This window comes from Molothrus ater, chromosome 23 (genome assembly GCF_012460135.2).
Source record: "Molothrus ater isolate BHLD 08-10-18 breed brown headed cowbird chromosome 23, BPBGC_Mater_1.1, whole genome shotgun sequence".
NCBI lineage: Eukaryota > Metazoa > Chordata > Aves > Passeriformes > Icteridae > Molothrus > Molothrus ater.
In genome coordinates, this window is record NC_050500.2 from 1,884,646 (window position 1) to 1,907,546 (window position 22,901).

Sequence of the window (22,901 nt, forward strand, 5' to 3'; positions counted from 1 at the left end):
ATTCCTGTTTTAACGATAAAACAGCCCAAAAAAACCCCCAGCACAGGGAACTTTGGGTTATTAAAGATTCCCAAACCCAACTGTGATGCCGTGACCCATTTGGAGAGAGGCCAGGAAGGCTCGGAGCTGGCACAGGCTGAGTTTCAGCGCAGAGAGCACAGCCAAGCCCCAGGAGCGCTGAGGTTTCATTGAGGGCTCCACTCAAACCTCAGCAGCTGCAGCTGCCAAGAAGGACTTTTATAAAATATTAGAATTATAAGCATCATTATCATAATTAATTATTGTGATTGTTGTGTTAATCCCAATTAATATTATACTTGTTATTTAATGTTAGTTCTTATAATTTTAATTATTTATTATAATTTCTATAACTGTATAAAATTATTTTATCATTTTATGATATATTTTTCTATTATTTATTATAATTTTAGCATATATTAATATAATGTATATCTTATCTCTATATAATATATAAATATATTTATTATCTTCTATATATTATATAAATTGAATATAATAGATAAAAACTTTATATATTCTATATATTGTATAATATAAATTTATATATTTATATATTTTATAAATTGTATGTCGTATATAAGTTATAGAAATGTAAATTATTTAAAATTATTTATATATAAAAATTATATATATATATATATTATATCACAATTAATTAATTATTCTGATTAACTGTGATAATAATCATAATCATTACTGTGATGCCACCTAATCACACCTTTAAATTATTTCTATTGACAGGAGTTTGCCCCCAGTTCCCTAAATCCAGTTAAAGCCTCACAGTCTCATTCACCTCACCCAAATATTCCATGTTTTACCCCAAAAAGAACAGCCACACTTCCTCAGTTTCTATTTTGAAATGAGACAAACTTAAAGGTTTTTTCATTTTTATTCGATGCTTCCAACTTTATAGCTAATAATATACAGATATTCAGTTTTTTCATTGTTCCATTCACATCCTCACAGAGTTCAGCCATTCTGTCACATTGAAATAAAATAAAATAAAAAAAAAGAGCACAACTGAAATATAATAAATCAAATAAATCCAAAGGCTGGAAAAATACATTATAAACTTATATTCAAGAAACATTCTCTTTATAATTAAAAACCTACTTGTAATAATTAAAGTAGGATTTAAAGAAAAACTTGATTTGAATTTTTAAATAGGTGGCTTTTGTGTATAATTTTAATTTTATATGTACAAGCCCAACCAGTATCTCTGCCTACCTGTGACAGAATACCTGAAAAAAAACAACAACAAAAAGAAGACACTGAAAAGGAGTTTTTAAACAAACAAACAAACAAAAAAAGATCAATATTCATTTTCCAAAGTACAGTATAATCAGAACTTGAAACACATGCTCCCCTCATCTGGGTTAAGGCCTAAGAGACAGAGGTGCTTTAATAAAAGCAGACAGTATGAAGAAAAGTCCTTCCACTTTTCTCTTCAAATTCCTGTAACAGCTCATCTATTTCATTTTCCATGTCTTCTGTGTGCTGGATCTGGAAGAGAAAAAAAGTCTGAGCAAGCAAACTCCAAGGGTTTGATGGTCAGAAAACTCCAATAATCCCAATTTTGGGGTTTGCTGGGAAATCTCACTGGGCAGGCTGCACCCAGCTGGGCTCTACTGCACTTTATTGAGATCCCCAGCACTGCCAAATTTCTGATTTTATTGAGATTTCCCAAAGGCACAGGTATCCTGGTTTTATTGACCATTCCCAAAGGCACAGATATTCTATTTTTATAGAACAGATATTCTGTTTTTATCGATCATTCCCAAAGGCACAGATATTCTGATTTTATTGATAATTCCCAAATGATCAAACATTCTGTTTTTACAGAACAGATTCTGTTTTTATAGAACAGACATTCTGATTTTATTGATCATTCCCAAAGGCACAGATATCCTGGTTTTATTGACCATTCCCAAAGGCACAGATAGTCTGTTATTATTGAGATTCCCAAAGGCACAGATATTCTGTTTTTATAGAACAGATATTCAGTTTCTATTGATCATTCCCAAAGGCACAGATATTCTGATTTTATTGATAATTCCCAAATTATCAGACATTCTGTTTTTATAGAACAGATTCTGTTTTTACAGAACAGACATTCTGATTTTATTGATCATTCCCAAAGGCACAGATATTCTGATTTTATTGAGATTCCCAAATGATCAAACATGTTTTTCAGGTGAATATTACTGTCCACTCTATAGCTGTCCAGTCTCTGGACTTTACTGAGCAGCAGTGAAGTCCTGAAGGCTGGGAACCCCACAAACACAAGCCAGGAGAATGTGGAAATTTGCATTTTGATGTGGATTTTAATGGAACAACTGCAAAATGCAGGGGTTTCCTGGAGCACAAGCAAAGGCAATTAATGGCAGCTCCAGAATTGGAGTCAGATTCACCATTTCCACATTCTCCTGGCTTTATCTGGGAACCCCACAAACACAAAGCCAGGAGAATGTGGAAATTTGCATTTTGACGTGGATTTTAATGGAACAACCTCAAAATGCAGGGATTTTCTGGAGCACAAGCACAGGCCATTGGTGGCAGCTCCAGAATTGGAGTCAGATTCATCATTCCTGCATTTGTCTGGGAACCCCACAAACACAAGCCAGGAGAATGTGGAAATTTGCATTTTGACAGGGATTTTAATGGAACACCTGCACATTGCAGGGGTTTCCTGGAGCACAGCACAGGCCATGGGCGCAGCCCCAGCCCTGGAGGCTCTGCTGTACTCACACACTGGCAGAGCTCACAGATGAGGAAGGCCCCCAGCGTGGCCTCCTCGTGGTTGTCCTGGATGTCCACGTTGATGACATGCACTGGCTGACACGTCTCCTGCTCCCTGGAGTTCAAATCTGGACAAAACAAAGCAAAACTTGGGGTGGGACGGGGTCGTATCTTACACAAAAAAAAGTAATAAGTAGTAAATTAGTAATAAGATTTTTAAAAATACATAGGTGTTGTCACAATCCAATTTTCCAAAGTATTTTTTAGAATTTATTTCATATTTTCTTAATAATAACAACTTCTATATATTTATATTATTTTTATATTTTATATTGTATATTACATATTTCATAAATACAAATATACTGTATGGATATTTCTATTAAAATATTTCACTATATATTATTATTTATTTTATACTATTTTATAAAAATAATTTTAATCATTAAATATATATTTTGGTAGATATTTTAAAATATAATTTATAATATATCTGAATATATCATATTATACCATATATATAATATAATATAATATAATATAATATAATATAATATAACATAACATTACATTATATTATATTCACAATCATATCATATTGTGTATATTATATTCTATATTATATTTTACATATAATATATTTTATTATATTATAATATATAATATATATAATAATATATAATTATATATATAATTATATATTATTATATATTATATATATATATTTTATATATTATATAATCTATAAAATATATTATTGTCTTAATAATCCCTTTTCTTTCAAAAAACAAGAGGTGGATTTTGAAAACCTATGAACTCAGATTTGTGAAATGCTCGTGGCAGTTTATTTTCCCTGCTCAAATGAATTTATTGCTCCTCTTACTCTGACAATCTTTAAAGATCAAGAATCCCAAAAGTCAAGAAGGATTTTGGGCTTCCTCACCTGGAATGTTTTAACTGCTCATTTTTAAAAAAAAAAGCACCGAAACATGGATTTTACAGGATATGGAATAATGGAAAAGAGCAGGACCGTGGATTTTAAGGACATGAAGTGTTATAAAGAGCAGGACCATGGATTTTTCAGAATATGAAATATTGCAAAAGAGCAGGACCATGGATTTTACAGGACATGGAATAATGGAGAAGAGCAGGAAGATGGATTTTCCAGTATATGAAATATTGTAAAAGAGCAGGAACCATAAATACACCTGGCTTCTAAGAATAACAGAACCATGAGGAAGACTTCTTACTTCCTCCTCAAAGAACCCCCTGACCCATCTCAGAGCCCACCACCCCAATTAAAGAGGATAATTGGGCAGCTCAGCTAATTATAACCCACTGTAATTAGAACACAAAGTGGGGCCAGGCAATCATGATGTACCTGGATATGTAAAACCTGCTTGGATAAACACAGGGCAGGAGTTTGTGTTTTTTACATTTCTTTGGGAGGTCATTCCCATGTTTCCAGCACTGTGATAATTAAACCCTCTCGTTAACTTTAATTAGCTGCTGCCTGTGCTTCCCTCCACTGCCCAGGAGGTGTTTCATGGGGATGAACTGCTTGGGAATCCTGCAGGGAGGGCAGCTCCCATTTGTTTTTCCATCAGCTCATCCCCAGTTTGCTCAGTTTCTGAGATCCACGAGCATTTCCAAACCAAACATGGAATTTCTCTGCATTTCCCTGCTGTGCACACGCACTCTGAGGAGCTGCCAGCACCTCTGGGGACAACGATCACTTCTGTCAATAAATCTCCATCAACAACTGCAGCTCCTGGAGGTTTCCAGATTTTTTCAAGGAAGAGGGGGGAAAAAACCCCCAAAATTAATTTGATTTATCAGTTCAAGCTCCTTACCTTCTACTACTTGATCATAGACTCTTTCTTCACACGTTAGGATCAAATCAAAAACGTCTTTGCAGTTCTGGAATCTTTCTGGCCGTGGCTTGATTCTCTTATTTCTGTCCAACATGTGTAAAATTCCATTCTGTGTGTATCTGAAGTTGCTTGAGTTAAGTATCTTTACTTGAAGGAAAAGTCATGGTTTTGAGCAAATGAGCAGCACAAGGTCAATTATTCATTTGTCTTTAAAATAAAAGATTTTGTTGGCAAATCTACAAATCTGTGACCACTAAAGAAATTCTTAAGGTGTGACCCCCATCTTGCAGCTGCTTTTTACAGCTTTAAAAGGCTCTCTTGGGAAATTATTTTTATATCCATAAATATGTAACCCCCCAAACCTTTTTTTTAAGAAATTTTAAGAAATTTAAGAAATTTTTTTTTAAAGAAAAACTTCCTGGCCTGTGCTGTTCTGTGAGCAGGATGTCCCACATTCCTCCCAGCCACTGCTCCTCACCCTCCCAAGGCCACCCTGAGGTGTTTCAGGTGCCACCTGCACAAAGCCCTACCTGGAAATGTGGATTTCTGTAATTCTGTGGATTTCTGCAAGTGAAATTCCAAAGGAACCCAAAGAAACCGCAGCAGCACATCCCATAAAAATATCCTGAGCTGCATACATAGGGAGGAATGAAGAAAAACAGATTTTGTGCCTGTCAGAGCCTCATCACTGTGCGAAAGGAATCTGTGATGCTGCTTGGGAGCTAAATTTATGCTGCTGCTGTCACCTTGAGGCCCTGATTTGACATCCTGGAGCCCCTTGCTCAGGCAGGGCTCTCTAATCCCACTGCTTTGCCCCTTTCTGGGACTGCACTTCCTTTGGGAGCACTCCAGGCCTGGCTGTCACATAGAGCTGCTGGCTGGAGTGAAACCAAACACCCTCTGAAGGGAAAGTCTGAGGGGGAAATTTGGATTGAGAAAGCCTGGAAGGGGATGCATCTCTGCCTGACTTGACATTCTTGTTTTTCAGCTGTATTTTTAGCCATCTGAGGAGATGATTTTTACAATGTAGCACTGAGGATAACAGCCTGTAATTTCTTGAGATAACAATTCTGAGAATAAAACAATTTCCAGTATTTGTAGCAATATGTAAGAGGTCATCTGGGCTTATTTCCTGGCTGAAAAGGTGACAGACAGGTATTTCTTTTCAGAAACCATTCCTGCTATTTTTATAACAAAGGACAAACAATTTCCTGCCTTCCTTTTAGCAGGAGCTCAAATTCTGCTGCCCAGATGTTCACCTGTGTGCTCACAGAGCTCCCGTTCAAGCAAACACCCTCCAAAGCTCTTAAATCCTTCAAGTGTTTAATTTATATTAAAATTTTCTACCTACAAGAGTCTGCTTCATGTTGGAAACAGATTCAGTTCCTCTGTGTCTGCCTCACTGCACTTCAACTCCTCATAATTTCAATTTTGCAGCCCTGACTGAGTGCTGGGATGTTTATCACAATTAAATCTTGTCAATTAGCCTGACTTCTGCTGCATTGCTTTTCCCCACTTCACTCCCAAGCCTTTTTTTACTCTTTTTTTCCCCAAAGATTTCTCCTTATTTTCTTAAGGAATTGTCCTTTACAGCCCAAAGCTCTCACCAGCAGCAATTGCACACCAGCACCCCTGGGAATTTTCCTGGGGTTTTGTCATGTTTGGGAAAAAAAAAAAAAATAAAAAATAAGAAACACTTGGATGGAGCCATCTCAGCCTTCTGGTTATTTGCAGAGCAGGAAAACGAGTGCATTTTCAAAATGCCATCTCCAAAATATCTGCCATTTCCAAAAGATGCCAACATCTGCCCGCCCAGCTGGGAGGGGAGCTCTGCACTCCTCATTTCTACATCACCGCAGTTCAAGAGGGGGGCAAAAAATAAAACCCACAACATCCCCCACACTTCTCTGGGTTCTCTTCTTTCCCTTTCTAGGATAAAACGTTGCTGGCATCCGTCCCCTCGCTTTCCTGAGGGAGCCTGGAGACAGAATTACGCAGATTCCCAAACCCACACAAGATTTCTGTTCCCAGCCCAGCTCTCTGCTGCCAACTTACAGCTATTTTTTAGGTTTTAGTTTTTATTTTTTTTTTTCCAAGGGTCCATCTGCCTATAAAAGGAGACTGAGAGAAGCAGTGAAGGTTTATGGTGCTTTCCTATTTGGTTGCCTGAGATCTTTTTTACCTGGAAAAAGCCAGGAAAAGGGGGGGGGTGTGCACATTATTCATGTGCAGGAAGGCTCTGCACATTCTTATTATTCCAAGGAATTTATTATTTATTAAATTTATCACTTATTATTTATTAAATTATTAATAAATTTGTTAATTTGCTACTTAAAATTTATTGGTTTTATTATTTATTAAATTTACTTTTCCAAGGAATAATAAATAATCCTTTTTTTTTTTGCTCTTTGAGAGCTCAGGTAAATGAGAGATTTTAAATCATCTTTAAATTATTTTTAAATGATTAATAAATTTATTATTTTACTAATTTTAAATGTATTGTTTTTATTATTTTCAAAGTTTTTATTCCAAGGAATAATAAATAATCCAATTTTTTTTTGCTCTTTGAGAGCCCAGGTGAATGCAGATACAACAATTTATGAATGGTTTCCACCACACTGGCAGGTTTTGGGTCATTTCAACTTTTTGCTCTTTGAGAGCCCAGGTAAATGCAGATACAACAATTTATGAATGGTTTCCACCACACTGGCAGGCGTTGGCTCATTGAAGTCAGGCTCTGCTTTGCTCCCAACAGATTTTAACTCCACTCTCCCTTTCCTGTGCATCCCTGCTCTTTCCAGGACTGAATTTTCCCTGATTTTCTGCCCTGCCACATTTTGTAGCCCTGCCATGCTGAGGACACCAGAACTCGCCTGCATTTCCCTTCACCCACTGGAAGCTCTTGGCAGAGTAAACCCAGCACATTCTGACAGAGTGCAATTCAGATTTCACCTTTAGCAGAATAACTGTGCTGAACAGGCCCACAGTGAGCTGGAATTCAGGCAGAAGGCTCAGCAGTGGGAAGGTTTGATATAAAAGGATGTTGCAGCACAAAATTGGGTTTTTCCAACAGGCACAGCATTGCTGGTCATTCTCATGGAGAATTTCTGGTACTGTCTGTGCATGCTCCCCTTTGAGCTCAGGTTATCCCACACTAGTGATGAAGATTTATTGTAAAAAATAAAAAAAATAAAAATGTGTTTAGCTAAATCCCTAAAGTTTTCACTGCTTTCACTACCTGAATTTAAAATTCCTGTCATGGACACCAGAAATGCCTTTACCATCCAATGGATGGGTCCCTGCTCCAGACATCTGGGTAAGCACCCCTTCCTCACCCCTCCAAATTTTATCATTATTTGTCACTGACCCAAAAATCACTTTTAGCCATGAGCACCAGCCTAGAGATGGCCAAGAGATTCACGTCTCTATCCTGTAGGATTAAAGAAAAATGATCTCACTGGTCCAGGCATTTCCTTTTAACTCCCATGTGAAGCTGAAGCTCACAAGTGATTTGAGCTGGGAGTGTTGGGGTACAGAAATTAATGATACAGATGAATCTATGAATTATATAGATTTAAAACTCCCATCCCTTGAAGGCCCAAGGGCAGGCTGGGTGAAGCTCTGAGCATCCTGCTCTGTGCAGCTGCTCCTGCCATGGACAGGGGTGGAATGAGATGATATTTAAGGTCCCTTCCAACCCAGGCCATTCCTGAAAATATAAAAGCCAATTTATTAAACCTAACTGGGCAAATGATATTTGCTAACATGTACACAACCATGTTAGGGGGAAAAAAATAAACTTTAAAGTAATGGCAGGCACCCAAAGCTTCTACATCTTCAAATAAATCTGATTATTTCCTCAAAAACTGCATTTCTTCTTTGGGAAAAGCAGAGCAGAGTGCTTCTCACCAGAGCATGAGTGGCATTTGAAGGTCTCTTTTCCAAATAATCTTTTTTTATTTGTTAGTATCTGCATTATAAACAGAACACCTTGTGTTAGAGTTTGTCTAGAACTCGATGTTGCCTAAAGTGAAATGTGGAGGGGGGTGAGGCTGCCCAAGCATCTTCCACCTTCAGAATCAGCTCCTTTTGGAGGGAATGAAAGCCTGGAATGGGCACAGGCACCACAAATTCCACTTTCCAGGCACACTGGTTATGGCTGCAGGGCTGCCTTCACTCCACGCCCAGGGAACGCTGCCTGTGCTCGGGAATGGAAACTGGGCAGTCTGCAACAGAGCAGAGAAAACTCCCAAGTCTTTTGTTGGTCCTTAAATTAATGAAGCCTTAATGCTGAACCATTCTATTGGATTGAAATAGAAACAGAGCAGAAATCAGAAGAAAATTCCTAATGCAGTGTCCTTTGGAATTGAAACTGGGTAGTTTAGAATGAACCAGAGATTGTGCACAACTTTTGTTGGTCCTTAAATCAATAAAGTCTTAGTGCTGAACCATTCAATTGGATTCAAATGGGAACAGAGCAGGGTGAGGTGGGATATTAAGAAAAAAATCCTAACACAATTCTTGTCCTTTGGAACTGAAACTGCAGTTTGGAACAAACCAGGTATTTTCACAATTCTTCTGCTTTTCTTTAACCTGATAAAGTCTTAAGCTGAACCATTCTATTGGATTCAAGTGGAAACAGAGCAAGATAAGATGGGATATTAAGAAAAAATTCCTAATACAATGCCTGTCCTTTGGAACTGAAACTGCACTTTAGGACAACCCAGAGATTTGCACGAGTCCTTAAATTAATAAAGTCTTAGTGCTGAACCATTCTATTGGATACAAATGGAAACAGAGCAGGGTGAGGTGGGATATTAGGAAAAATTCCTCCCTGGGAGGGTGGGGAGGCCCTGCACAGGTTTCCCAGAGAAGCTGTGGCTGCCCCTGGAGTTGTTCCAGGCCAGGCTGGATGGGGCTTGGAGCGACGTGGGACAGTGGGAGATGTCCCTGCCCATGGCACAGGATGAGCTTTAAAGTCCCCTCCAACCCAAACCAGTCTGGGATTGTAGAACATGCCATCCAAAACGATCAGGAAGATGCTAAGCTGGGCTCCGTGACATTTCTGCACCATTTGTGCAAAATGCTGCAAAAAACCTGCATTGTTTTTCCTAATGAGGGACAAGCACCCAGCATCTGAAATCCACGAGCTGCAAGGATAAATCCAACTGCTCCTAGGAGCTGGTTCAAATCTAAATAACCATAAATATAAATAACAACAAATATAAATAACCACATGGCAGCCCAGCCTGGCTGAGCCCAAAGGTGAGGGGTCTGTCCCCACACATCAGTGAAGGCAGAAAATACCTTGAATTTAGCCCTGAGCTCAAGTGCCAGGCAAGAATTTATCAGTGCTGAGCACCTCAAGCTGTATTTGGGGTGAGAATGGACAGATGCAGCTGCCAGAGGGGAAAGAGAAGCAGTAATGGCCAAGGGCACTGGCAAAGAGAGGAGCAGGGATGTCACAGATGCACTGCAGAATGACAAGGGTGACAAGATGACTCGAGGATGTGGCACTGTGTCTGACTGTGCCATCAAACAGCTGAGCCTGCACCTCATCCAAGTGCAAATTCAAGAGGAGTTGGGTTTGGATTGCTGGGATCCAGAGTTTGATCACCTGGCAGTGAGTGGTGACACAGAGATGTCACTGCTGCATTCAAGAGTTTGGAGTGCTGGGATCCAGAGTTTGATCACCTGGCAGAGGTGACACGGAGATGTCACTGCTGCATTCAAGAGTTTGGATTGCTGGGATCCAGTGTTTGATCACCTGGCAGTGGTGACACGGAGATGTCACTGCTGCAGTGACTCCAAGGGGCAGCAGGTGAGGGCTCAGGGCTCACACAGGACCTGGGGCTGCTCCCTCAGCTCTGGGAAGCTGGGCCAGGTTCCAGAGAGGAGCAGCAGATGCAGGACTGGGAGGGTGGAAGTGTTTTGAGGAGAAATCTGAGGGAAAGGATGAATGAAACAGGAGCTTGCACCATCATTCCCAAACTGCCTCTGGTGCTGCCACCCTTGTGCTGTGAAACTCAGAATTCCCAGTTACAGCTGAAGGTACCTCAGACAGAGCAAAGCACAAACCCTAAATCGATTAAAAACCATTTAATTGAGCACATTTGGGAAACCTGAGAATACAAACAACAGACAGCAGGGCCACTTGGCAGCAGGAGCCTGCAGAGAATGCAGCACTCTGGGTGAGCTGTGCAGGAAACATTCCTGGCCTGCCATCAATGCCAGTCTAAGGAATTACACTTGAAATGAAAATGGGAATTGGTTTGGAATAAAGAGAAGCATAAGCATCCCTAATGTTGGCACAGAAGTTTTGTGTTCACGGGAGGGAACTTCAAGGCAAGAAGCATCGACTGTCACCTCACTCCCCTCCCTCAAACTGGGATGAAAGTGCCAAAGAATGAAATCACTGCAGCTCTAAATGGATTTTCCAGAAGTCATCAGCCTCAGACTGGATCCTCCAGTCACAATTCCTCAGAGCATGTTTGGACTCACCTTGGATAAGGAACAAACCCTTCAGAGCACCCAGAAGAGACAGGATGGCAGAGGGTGTTTTATGTTGGTGAAAAGCATTTGCTGTTACATCTGAGTCTGGAGTTTCTGCCACGTGCCACAGCTCAAACAGTATTTAAATAATAGATCTCCAGCTCATCTATTATTAATAATTTGATGTATTTCCTTTTGAACGCGAATGAAGCCAAGATTAAAGGCAGTGTGATCAGAAGGCAGATGAAGAAGCGCTGAAAATTTGCTGCCTTTGAAAGGACCAAGATTTTGTGAAGCATTTTACAACCCTTCATGGAGCAAAAGGGATTGGAATGCAGCCTGTGGCTGGAAGCATGTTGATTTGCAGAAATGTGCCTCTCAGAAGCCTCTTTAAATCCAGTTTAAACACTTCTTTCCACCCTCATCCCTTCTCTCTATTTCTTGGAGCACTGAAGTGCTTTGTAAGACATGGTAAGGAAGAAAATGAGACTTGTACTGCTCTGCTTTTGGAAGAAGTTTTGCCATTGACACCCAGGCCATGATTTTAACTATTTTTAACTATTGCAAGGTTAGGCTTAAAAAAAAAAAAAAAGGAGAAGAAAATATCCAAATTTAGCCAAAAAAATATAGAAAAAAAAATCCCTCAACAGATCTACAATGAAACATTCCAAAGTGGCTTCCAGAGACACAGCCCCCCTGGAATGACAGCTCAGGAGAGAAGCTGACAAGTGCTTAGCAGTTCAAAATCCATGAAGAAAAACCAGATGAAAATGTTAAGATAAAGACATGCATGAAGAGCTTACCTGAAGCAGAATTTGGGTCAGGTACTCCTCAAGACTGAGCTACACATAAAATATCACATGGGCATCCAACTTCAACAGGAGCTCCCAGAGTTAGAGCCAGATCCCATCACCAAGATCAGCACTACTTTTTGGGGTTTTTTGGACAGAAAAGAATCAATGGCTTCAAGGGAGATGCACAGAGTTCTTCTTCATTTCTGGAATTTTCCTCCTAACTGAAGCAGCTTTAGGGACTTCTTAAGGACACGTTTTCCACCCTCCCCTCAATGTTATAACCTCGTGGAGCTAAGGAGCTAAAACTGGAATCCTGTCTGAAGTTAGGAAGGACAAATTAAGAGAGGAGGTAAAAAATGTCAGGAGCAGAGTAGGAGGCCAAGATTGCAGGGTAAGTGCAGGCTGCCTAGAAATCCTAATTAAAAATACCCCCCCATCTGTGAAAATCAGCTTTAATGTGAGGGTCACAGACACAGCAGTGCTGAGCAAAGGAAAGGAATCAGCCATGGAGTTACTCACATTGCTCAAGAACCCAGGAGCAATTCCTGCAGAATTCTGGCCAAATTTCCACTTGAGCAGCTCCTATCCCTGGGCACAACATCAACTGCTGATGAAGATTTAAACTGAGTTCAAATTTAAACTGTTTAGCAAGTTTCACTCTTGACTAGTTTCTGCCTTCACTTGAAGGCAAAGCTCACCAGCAGTTTTGCTCTATTTTTGTTTCAGCTTTAAGGTCACCACCACAGAATTAGAATTAAGTCCTCAAACCTCTTCAGAGAGTTGTAAGGGGCAAATAATAATAAGGACAAATAATCCTGTTGTGGGAAAGGTGGGTTACAAATGCAATACAAAGTGGTGGATGAGAACTACAGACCATGGCTGTGCCTTCCTCAAATTACAGGCAGACTTCTCTATTGTTGTCCTAGAAATAACAGAGGAATGTTTTAAAAAGCAACATTCAGAATGTTAAATGGTTTTGGGGCAGTCCTTGATTGGGGCTCAGGGAACTGAAATGCTACATACAAGGTGGTGGATGAGAACTACAGACCATGGCTGTGCCTTCCTCAAATTACAGGCAGAATTCTCTATTGTTGTCCTAGAAATAACAGAGGAATGTTTTAAAAAGCAACATTCAGAACATTATTAAATGGTTTTGGGGCAGTCCTCAACTAAGGCTCAGGGAATTGAAATGCTACATTCTAAAAACTCAAGGGGAGATGCTGATACTTATTTTAACTCTAAGTTTTAACTGCCACATCTTAAAAGGCTTTGAAGTGCTTCCATTTCAGATCTACTGTAACCACCTACTCAACTGAATCTGTATTCCTGGCTCCATTAATCCCCTATTCCTGTGCTGCTGAAATTCAACATATGCCTTCAAGGTATGAGAGGCTGTGCTCTGTATTTCCCTAATTAACTGCAATGAAGGTGCTTTTCATCTCTGCAGAGTGGCTTTTTAACTGTTGTTGCCCCTCCTCACAAGTGAGCAGCAGAGGCTCAGTGATCTCTTCTCTCTAACCTTGCTCTGAGTGAGGTCCAGCAGCTCAGTTTTGGCTGGAGGCCACAGCTTTCTGAAGCTGGGGGTTGTTTATTTGGGCAGAGGATGCTCCCTCACAGGCACAGTGTCCCTGAGCAAGGAGAGCACTCAAACCTCAGGTGTCTCCTCACTGGAACGTGGGAACAAGCAGAGAGTGTTGGCAGCAAGACTCAAAATTTCCGAGCACAGATGATGAAAGCAAGGCTGGGAAACAGAATAATCAGCTCAGTCATATGGAACCACCCCTCCTTTTGTACCCCCATCCCAACCCCACTCCAAGCCCACAGGTAATTCCCATCCCCTCTCTGAAGTTATGCTCACCCAACAGAACTGAGAGCCCCTGGGACACAAAAATCTCTTGCACAACTCGCTGATGAGAGCAGGTGTGGTTTTGGTTAAAATCTTTACCCTCAAAACCCACTTCTGGAAATGGAGTTACTTTCTGTGCTGCCAGTCTTCAGTCTGAAAACCTTAAATCATCTGAGAATCAAAAAAGCAAAGTCACAGAGGTATTTGCTGTTGCCCTATTTCCCTTGCAGTGGCTTTTGTTTAAAGCTCCTTTATCCTGAGCAAAGGTTTAACTGTTCCACTGCAAAGATATTTGGGGAACACAGCAAAGCATGGAGCAGAACCACGATGGTGCCTCCAAATCATGCTCAGAGGGGGGAACAGGTTGGCTTCCTGTTCTTTTGGTTTTTCTTAAGTACTGCCATATTCAGCACAGCAGCAGTGAAGAATTCAAAAAGGAAATCTCAAGTCGTTGGTGCTTGTTAAAATTAATTCTCAGTTCAAGGGATTTTCTTTTAAGCAGTTCTTTTAATCAGGATATGGATATGGCATACCTCATTAAGGTGGGTTTGCAAGATTTTCCTTTTCTCTATAGGCAGAGGGATAAAAAAAAAGAATCAAATAAACCAGCACATTGCATGTGATATATTAAGACCACATCCTACATTTAAAAGGATCCTTGTTGAAAAAACATCTAGAATGAGTTCCCCAAGTTTTGTTTGTGGGTTTTCTTATTTAAAAAAATCAACTTTAAAGGCAGGTACTTTAAAATAATGCAGCTGGGACATTTTTAGTAGTGTGCCTAGCCCTGATCACCTTTGCTCTCCAGGATTAAATGTTACTGGGCCCTCTTCTGTCCATTCTTTATAACCAACTACTGAGTTATTTTTCCTCGGTGCACAGAGCAAATCACATATCACAAAATCCTCAGTGAGAAGGGTGAGCTCTTTAATGAAAGGCATCCTCTCTCCCAGAGAAAGTATTCTGTAAGCCTTACCTGGCAGTTTGTCTGAGCTAAATACAACATTAAAGTCGAGGTGGTCGCTCTTCCCAATCCACACTCAGGACAGTCTTTGCACTGAGAAGGATCCACAGTGCAGGGGAGGCAATGGACAATCTGAGGGTACTGATGTGATCATTCAAGAGCTAAACATGGTAACACACTACAAAAGAGCATTTGGGATGTGTGTAACAATTTACAAGGGAGCATTAGAGGCCCACTGTTTAAAAAAAAAACAAAAACAAAAAAACCTCCTATAAACTTAAAATCATTTAAAGTTCGCCAGGCAAGCAACTCTAAGAGATTCTTAATGCCAACTAATGAATTACACCTTTCAAGGATGAACCACAGTGGATTTTTTAAAGAGGCCGTGCCACAGGGATACAGTTCTTTGTCTTTCCTAAGCAGATCATTGTACATCTGATCATATGTTGTTTTGAAGTCATAAACATTTGGCTTGTCCGGGGCTGGTCCTGGCAGTTTCACGTGAGTCCCTGTGCCAAAGGATCGGACGCTGAATCCTCGTTTGCTGAAAGACACAAGGGAGGGGGAGGAGACAGTGAGACTGCATGGACTTGGAGATTCAAGTGCTGACAAATATTAGAGTGAACCTTAAAAACACCTCAGCCAGCAGCAGTTGAGCAACCAAGCTGCCTGGAGTTCCCAATGTGTATTTTCCTTGCAGTCACAATCTGAACTCACACACTATTTCAAGGGAAGCACCTCTATTTGACAGGAATATCCTTACAATTATGGTACAGAGCTATTTGTAAATGTCATTTGTGCTTTCCTTTTGTGCTTTCCTTTTGTGCTTTCCTTTTGCATCCTGGATTTGCAACAAATCCCTTCAGTATTCATGACAACACAGACAAAGATGGTTCTCTCTTGATACAAATAAATAACTGCACTACTGAGCAATACTTCAGTGTCCTGCTGAGACTCTTGGCCTAACTGCATTATTCTTCTCACTTTGTTGCCCAAAGTGTAATTTAATTAGCCCAGGACAGACATTTGTGTGCCTGCCCCTGAAAACCATGCAGTGCAATTACCTTTACACAAGTGCTCTCTGTAACTCTTGGCTAAAGCAGGGATTACTTCATTCCATTCTTATGAACAACTACTTGTTTATTGTTTAAAAAGAGGCAGGAACCTGCTTGTCCTTAGGAGCAATGCCAAAATGTTCTTGCTGATTAACTGAGACACTCAAACCTCAAAACCTCCTTCAGTATTATTAAAAAACACAGCAATCTATGGAATAATGGGAGAAAAAAGAGATTTTCCTGGTGGTCTAATGGACAAAGTTACATGGTAAATTAGTGTTGCTATCAGCATTTGGGTCTGTAATGACAACATAGCTTGAAACAGCCAGACCAGGAGTTAATCTGGTTTTTATTCAATTCCAGCTTGAATGATTTTAGCAGAGCCTGAATGGAGTGAACAATGCTGAAACACAAATCAAGTGAGCACCCCCAGCCCCAGAAACAACCCCAGATGTGCAGTGCTTTGCTCTGAGGGCAGTGAGCACAACTGGGGCCCAGGGCAGAGCTGGCCCCAGGCTCCCTGGCCTGCACATCCAGGGAAACTCAGCAGAAAACACCGACCCCAAACTGTCACTTTGCCTTCAGAGGTGTCCCCAAAGTGACCCCAAACGCTTCAGGGCACAGGCTGTGATCACCTCCTGCCCCAGCCTCAGACACAGCTCTGCAAGCACCAACACTTGGTTTCCTGCAGCTCCTCCTACAGGAGCACAGCCCCTCCTTTCCCTTCTCTTGCTCCCCACATTTTTCCTCCAGCACCTATTTATAGGAGCCTGTTTCTGTACACAGACAAAATACACGAGGGCTTTTTGCTTCTTTCTGCAGGACTGGTGACTGAGAATGGATACAAGTGGAAAAAAGTGCAATTTTTCTGTCCCTCCCAGCCCTCCATCACATGTAACTGGTGCAGTTATGAGTCACTGTTCATTTATTTTGCCTGCAATACTTGCAGATTCAAGTTTTGATTCTGCTGCTTCTACTGGACGTGGAGAGAGACATAATATGTACAGAAGAAATTGCAGTGCTAAAAAATTCATGTTTCAATTTGATCTTTTCTTCTATGGTTTCATTTTCTTTCTCTTTGGAACAGATCTGCTTGGATCACACACATTAAAACCTCCACCTCTAGTTGCTGTAGATGTCCCTGAAGTTTTTGCATGATCTCATATAAAACAAATCTGAAATCTTTGACATTCAACACATCAAAAATTTGTGCCTTGAAGGCCCATGACCCATTTAAAATTAAATTTAAATTAAACTTCCCTGAATAGCTGCAATTTGAGTTCCTCACATGGAATTTCATGTTTTGTACCTTGCTGAGTGGTAGTGTCAATTTTTTCCACTATTTATGCCCCAGGTACAATAAAATGTTCTAAAAACATTTCTTGCAACAACTGGGGCACAGGAAAGGGAAAATGCCTGCAGAGAGCCATTAATTAGTCAGGAGCTTTTATGAAATGTTATTCAGCTTTTATTAAATAGCTGGGCACATCCAGTGTAGGGAATCATCAGGTGTTTGTGGAAATGTGGCAAATCTGTAAAAATGAACAATTCCTACAGGACAATGGGTTTGGGTTTGACCTGGTGAAACTACCCAGAAGATGGGAAAAAATGAGGAGTAGGACAGACAAACAGACTGTCTAAATGAAGGGTAGGACAGACTAACAGACAGTCCAAATGAAGGGTAGGACAGACAGACAGACTGTCCAAATGAAGGTAGGACAGACAAACAGACTGTCTAAATGAAGGTAGGACAGACAAACAGACTGTCCAAATAAAGAGTAGGACAAACAGACTGTCCAAATGAAGGGTAGGACAGACTGACAGACTGTCCAAATGAAGGTAGGACAGACAGACAGTCCAAATGAAGGTAGGACAGACAGACAGACTGTCCAAATGAAGGTAGGACAGACACACAGACTGTCCAAATGAAGGCAGGACAGACAGACAGACTGTCCAAATGAAGGTAGGACAGACAGACAGACTGTCCAAATGAAGGTAGGACAGACAGACAGACAGTCCAAATGAAGAGTAGGACAGACAGACAGACAGTCCAAATGAGGGTAGGACAGACAGACAGACTGTCCAAATGAAGGTAGGACAGACAGACAGACAGTCTCCTGCGAATGTGAGCTGACCCTTTAACAGGCTAACAGTGACCTTCCTTCAGGGGGTTCTTTCTGTTAATGCCATTAAGGCTGATGTGGATAAACCCCAGTTTAAGGCCAGAGTCAGTGCCCAGAGCTCACCCCAAGCTCATCACAAAGAGGGGCTCAAGTGCCCCTGAGCACTTCCCCCAAAGATCTCAGAGCTCACTGAGAATAATTCTGAAATCAGAAACCAACCTGGACTGCACTGACTGGGACCACTGGAAATAATTATTATTATCATTTCTTCTGGCAGAGTAAATAACAGTAATTTGTGCAGCTTCAGACAGGAACTTTTGTCCACACCTTTCTTTTATTTCACTGTTATTTGTGGATCTCACAAATTCTTATTAAATAGAATTTAATTAAATCTTCTTTTCAGTTGATTGTATGTTCCTTTCCACAAAAGCTGAAGGAAATATTGCTAAATATTAAAGCAAATGTAATAAATCCTGCAGTGCCACTGCACTCAGAGTGGGGAAGGATTTCAGGGCACAAATTATCAATTTTACCACATCCCTTTCCACAAGAGGTAGCAGGAAAATAACCAGCAACCCCTGTAGGTTATTTAAAAAATATCTCATGCCACCCAATCAATATTAAAAAACCACCCCCCAAAACAAGCCCACACTGCTGAGCAGCAGGACTAAAGCACTGTTAACTCACTTTGAATACCAACAACTTCACAGGAGCAATTTAAGTTCTCTTACACCTCAACGTTGGACTGCAAGTCTTAACATCAATATGAAAACTACATTTTTGCTACAAAGGTTGCAATATTTTAATTTCTCTGCCACTAAGACCTCATGTTCATACTCTTGAATTTCCTGAAGGTTGGTTTTCTAAACCAAGGGATGTGTGGCAGAAGTGTGTATCAGCATTTTAGAACTTTTTATTGCCAGTAAGTGACACAGAGAACTTGAACTCAGTAACTTCCTTCCAAAGCCATCAGGGTACACCCAACCAAACAGAAATGTGGAAATTGCTGCTTAAAAAAAGCTCGGCTGGAAGAGATTCACCCTTCTGCCTTCCTCCTTTGAGGGAGAACAAGTGACCTGGGTCTGCATGCTCTATGACAAAATATAAAATATAAAATCGCTGATAGACCCAGCTGGTGTTGGCTGGGGTAGAGTGAATTTCTGTCCCAGCAGCTGCAGTGTGGATTTGTGTTTGCAGAAATGTGGAAATTGCTGCATAAAAAAAGCTTGGCTGGAAGAGATTCACCCTCCTCCTTCCTCCTTTGAGGGAGAGCTGTGACCTGGGTCTGCATGCTCTATGACAAAATATAAAATATAAAATCACTGAGAGACCGGGCTGGTTCTGGCTGGGGTAGAGTGAATTTCTGTCCCAGCAGTTGCAGTGTGGATTTGTGCTTACAACAGAGGGATGTTTTTGTTATTGCTGAGCAGGGCTCGCTCAGCAGCCAGGCCTGCTCTGCTTCTCACCTCACCCCGCCCCAGCAGAGCCTGCAAATCAAACAGTGCAGGGTGAGCCAGACCTGGCCCAGGGCGGGGTTCCCCACAGCCACTCTGGCAGCTCCAAGGAGGGCCCGTGGCTTTCTGGCTGCTCTTCCTGCTCCCCTCGGCTTCCTCGGCCCTGTGGTGATGGCTCTTACTCCATCAACAAACTCCTGACAGCCCTTCAGGCTGACTTCTGCTGCAAAATTGCAACAAAGTGTTCAAAACTTGGTTAATTACAAAATAGGCAAGCACACGCTGGACCCCAGGTTTTGTTTTCCAGCAGCACACAGAATTTGTGTCTTTTATAGTCTTGGTCATCCACTAACAAAATACCTTAAAATTTTGTAATTCCTCAGCTTCTTTTGCTGGAAAATTGGAACAAAGTGTTTAAAACTTGGTTAATTACAAAATACTCAAGCACAACTGAATGCTGGACCCCAGACTGTTTTCCAGCAGCACACAGAATTTGTGTCTTTTATAGTCTTGTTCATCCACTAACAAAATACATTAAAATTTCCTAATTCTTCAGCTTCTTCTGGTGGAAAACTGGAACAAAGTGTTTAAAACTTGGTTAATTACAAAATACTCAAGCACACGCTGAATGCTGGACCCCAGACTTTGTTTTCCAGCAGCACACAGAATTTGTGTTGTTTAAAGTGTTGTCATCCACTAACAAAAGACATGAAAATTTCGTCATTTCTCAGCTTCTTCCTGTTTTAATCATGTGTTCTTTCCAACTGCATTGCAACACACTGCCCTGAAGGGGTGAGGCAGCCTGGCTTGGAGCCAACTCAGACATTTTCCTCAAGTTTACTGCAAACGGGCTGTTATTTCCTTTGCTTTGCCATTTATGCTACTGGTGCTGCAACTACAAAAGATGTTAGTAAAATGAAACGTTTTCTAAATAATGTTTTGTTACTTTTAAATTCAAATCTCCGGGGAGAACAGACTTTTAAAAACCACCCTGCCACGTTTGGGGAACATCAGTCCCACCGGAAGTGATTGATTTCTGCGAAAACACGGGGCAAGGAAAAGGCCAAACATCAGAAGTAAATTTAACTTTATCCTTAACGCTCAGCTTTCAATTCCAACTCAGTTCCAGCATTTTCAGAGGAAAAACAATGTCCTGTTTTCACAGATAACATCCGATGCCAAGAGTGAGCGTGAAGTGCATGAAATGCTGTTACAGTAAGATGGCTGCCAGACCAAATGCTTTTATTATTTATTCCTTTCAAAGCTTTTATTTTTATTTACATGTAGCACACAGCTTACTCACAGTTGTTTTGCTTACTATGCCATCAACGTGTATTTCTAACGTGAATGTTTCTTTGCATAACTTTAATAATAAAATAAACATCCTTATCATGTTCCTGCCGTGCAAAGGGAAGATTCAGGGACACGATTTCAGGCAGATCAGGTCTCTCCTGTCCATCTGTCTGTCCCAAGTCTCCCACCTCACCTCTGCAGCCAAGCTGAGAGCAGTGGAAGTGCTAAACAGATTAACACTCCTAATCTCAAAGACATTTAGCGCTCTGAACCGAATGTTCTGGTTCTCCTGTGAGAGGAAAGGGTTCCCTTTCAGGGCACAGAGTGGCTCAGTTTTCACAGTGTTAAGGGGTGGGAATGGACCTTAAAACCCAACCCATGGGCAGGGACACCTTCCACCATCCCAGGATGCTCCAAGCCCCATCTAACCTTGCCCTGGACCCTCTACCAGGGATGGGACAGCCACAATCTCCCTGGGCCAGCGTCTCACCACCCTAAAAAAATATTTTTCCTAACATCTAACCTAAATTTCTCCTCTTTCACTCTGTACCTATTACACCTTGTCTATCACTCCAGCTCCTGAGGAAGAGTCTCTATGTCTCTATCCGGCTTCCCTGTGGGGCCTTTTCAGATGGACTCAAGAATTAAAAAAAAAAAGGGGGGAAAAACCCAGGAAAAAAGGGAAAATTTAAGTTTCCACACGGCGAGACACAGGCCCGGCTCCACCCAAGCGCCCGGCCCGTGTTTCCAGCCACAGCTCCGCCAGGAAGGGCCGGGACCCCACCGCGGCCTGGAGCGGGGCGCGGAGGAGACGAGATAAAAACGGGGTAAAAAGCGGATAAAAGGGGGTGAAAAGGGCGTACAAACAGGGTGGCAGCGAGGTGAAAAGCGGGTACAAGCGGGATGAAGGCAGGGTGAAGGCAAAGTGCTGCCCCGCAACCACGGGCCTGCCGGGCCGGGCGTGAGCCCCACCGCACGGCCCCATCCATCCGCGCCTCCCTGACAGCGGAGCGCCGGCCGCACGGGGGGTGAAGCGGGCAGCAGCGGTTACCTGAGGATGTTGTGCGCCTCCATGCTGCGGTTCTGGTTGCTGGAGCACACCACGGCCACGCGGAGCGGCGCGGACGGCATGGCGGGCACGGCGCTGGGGCTGCCCGTGCCTCCCTCCCTCCCGGCCGCCGCTCCACAAAATGGCGGCGGCAGCGCGGCGGGCGGGGACGGGACGTGTCAGCAGGGCCCCGGCGCAGCCAACCGCGGCACGGCGCGGGGGAGGCGGAGCGGCCGCGGCCGCCGGCAGGGGAGTGCCGGGAGAAGGGAACGGAGGGTGCTGGGCGAGGGCGAGCGGAGTGCGAGCTGCCGGCGAGCTGTGGGAAGCGTCGGGCGCAGCGTGGAGGGGGAGAGGGTTGTGCCGCCTCACCCCCGAGGGCGATAAATAATATATTAAAAATGATATTTTGAAATATGTGATATTGATATATAGATAATGATTTAATAAGGTGTTGGTGCTCAGAGGAGGAGGAGCGTGAGGGCTTGTTCAGCCTGGAAGGGGCTGGCCTCATTGCAATGTAGAACTTCGTGAGGGGAAGAGGAGGGACAGGCACTGATCTCTATGGGGACCAGCGACAGGACCCCGGGAATGGCTGGAGCTGTGTCAAGAGAGGTTTAGGTTGGATTTTGGGAAATGTTCTTCCCCCAGAGGGTTCTGGCTCCTCAGGAAATGGTCCCAGCCCCAAGAGCTCCAGGAGAGTTTGGACAATGCTCTCAGGGATGCACAGGGTGGGATTTTGGGGTGTCTGTGCAGGGTGAGGGCTTGGACTCTGATCCTTGTGGGTCTCTTCCAGCTCGGGATGTTCCATGGTTGTAAAGCTTCTCCTTCACCTCATCCAGGAAAGGGAACGGGGCTGGGAAGGGAATGGAGCCCCAGGAGAGGCTGAGGGAGCTGGGAAGGGACTCAGCCTGGAGAAAAGGAGGCTCGGGGGGACATTGTGGCTCTGCAAAACTCCTGACATGAGGGGACAGCCAGAGGGGATCGGGATTTCTGACATGAGGGGACAGCCAGAGGGGATCAGGATTTCTCCCAGGGAACAGGGACAGGAGGAGAGGGAACAGCCTCAGTTCCCTCAGGAGAGGTTCAAGGTTGAAGATTAAGAAGATTTCATCACATAAAGAGCGATGAGGCCTCCACCGCTCCCACCACCAAGCAGCCATTTCGTGCCAATCCCTGAACCCCGCTGCCTCTCCGGGCT

General features: G+C 42.3%; 1 protein-coding gene across 2 annotated transcripts; it reads right to left on the reverse strand.

Annotated features, from left to right (window-relative positions):
* Window positions 1-891: 891 nt before the first annotated feature.
* Window positions 892-21,838, reverse strand: SSU72 (SSU72 homolog, RNA polymerase II CTD phosphatase). 2 transcript variants are annotated; one of them, XM_036396305.2, is made up of 5 exons: window positions 21,707-21,838; window positions 15,131-15,274; window positions 4,614-4,753; window positions 2,770-2,888; window positions 892-1,524 (listed from the first exon to the last, which is right to left on the reverse strand). In XM_036396305.2, the coding sequence occupies exons 1-5, from the start codon at window positions 21,784-21,786 to the stop codon at window positions 1,423-1,425; spliced, it is 585 nt and encodes a 194-aa protein (XP_036252198.1). In that variant the 5' UTR covers window positions 21,787-21,838; the 3' UTR covers window positions 892-1,422. The 2 variants fall into 2 exon arrangements, with proteins under 2 accessions (XP_036252198.1, XP_036252199.1); XM_036396306.1 differs by lacking the exons at window positions 15,131-15,274; window positions 21,707-21,838 and adding an exon at window positions 5,165-5,285 and having other exon boundaries at window positions 4,614-4,781.
* Window positions 21,839-22,901: the final 1,063 nt, after the last annotated feature.

Excerpts from the sequence above, each read along its gene's own strand:
- SSU72 (XM_036396305.2), bottom strand. The coding sequence starts at position 21,786 with ATGCCGTCCGCGCCGCTCCGCGTGGCCGTGGTGTGCTCCAGCAACCAG. Across the intron at positions 2,889-4,613 it reads CTATGATCAAGTAGTAGAAG|ATTTGAACTCCAGGGAGCAG; the intron begins GTAAGGAGCTTG and ends TGTTTTGTCCAG. Across the intron at positions 1,525-2,769 it reads TCTGTGAGCTCTGCCAGTGT|ATCCAGCACACAGAAGACAT; the intron begins GTGAGTACAGCA and ends TTTCTCTTCCAG.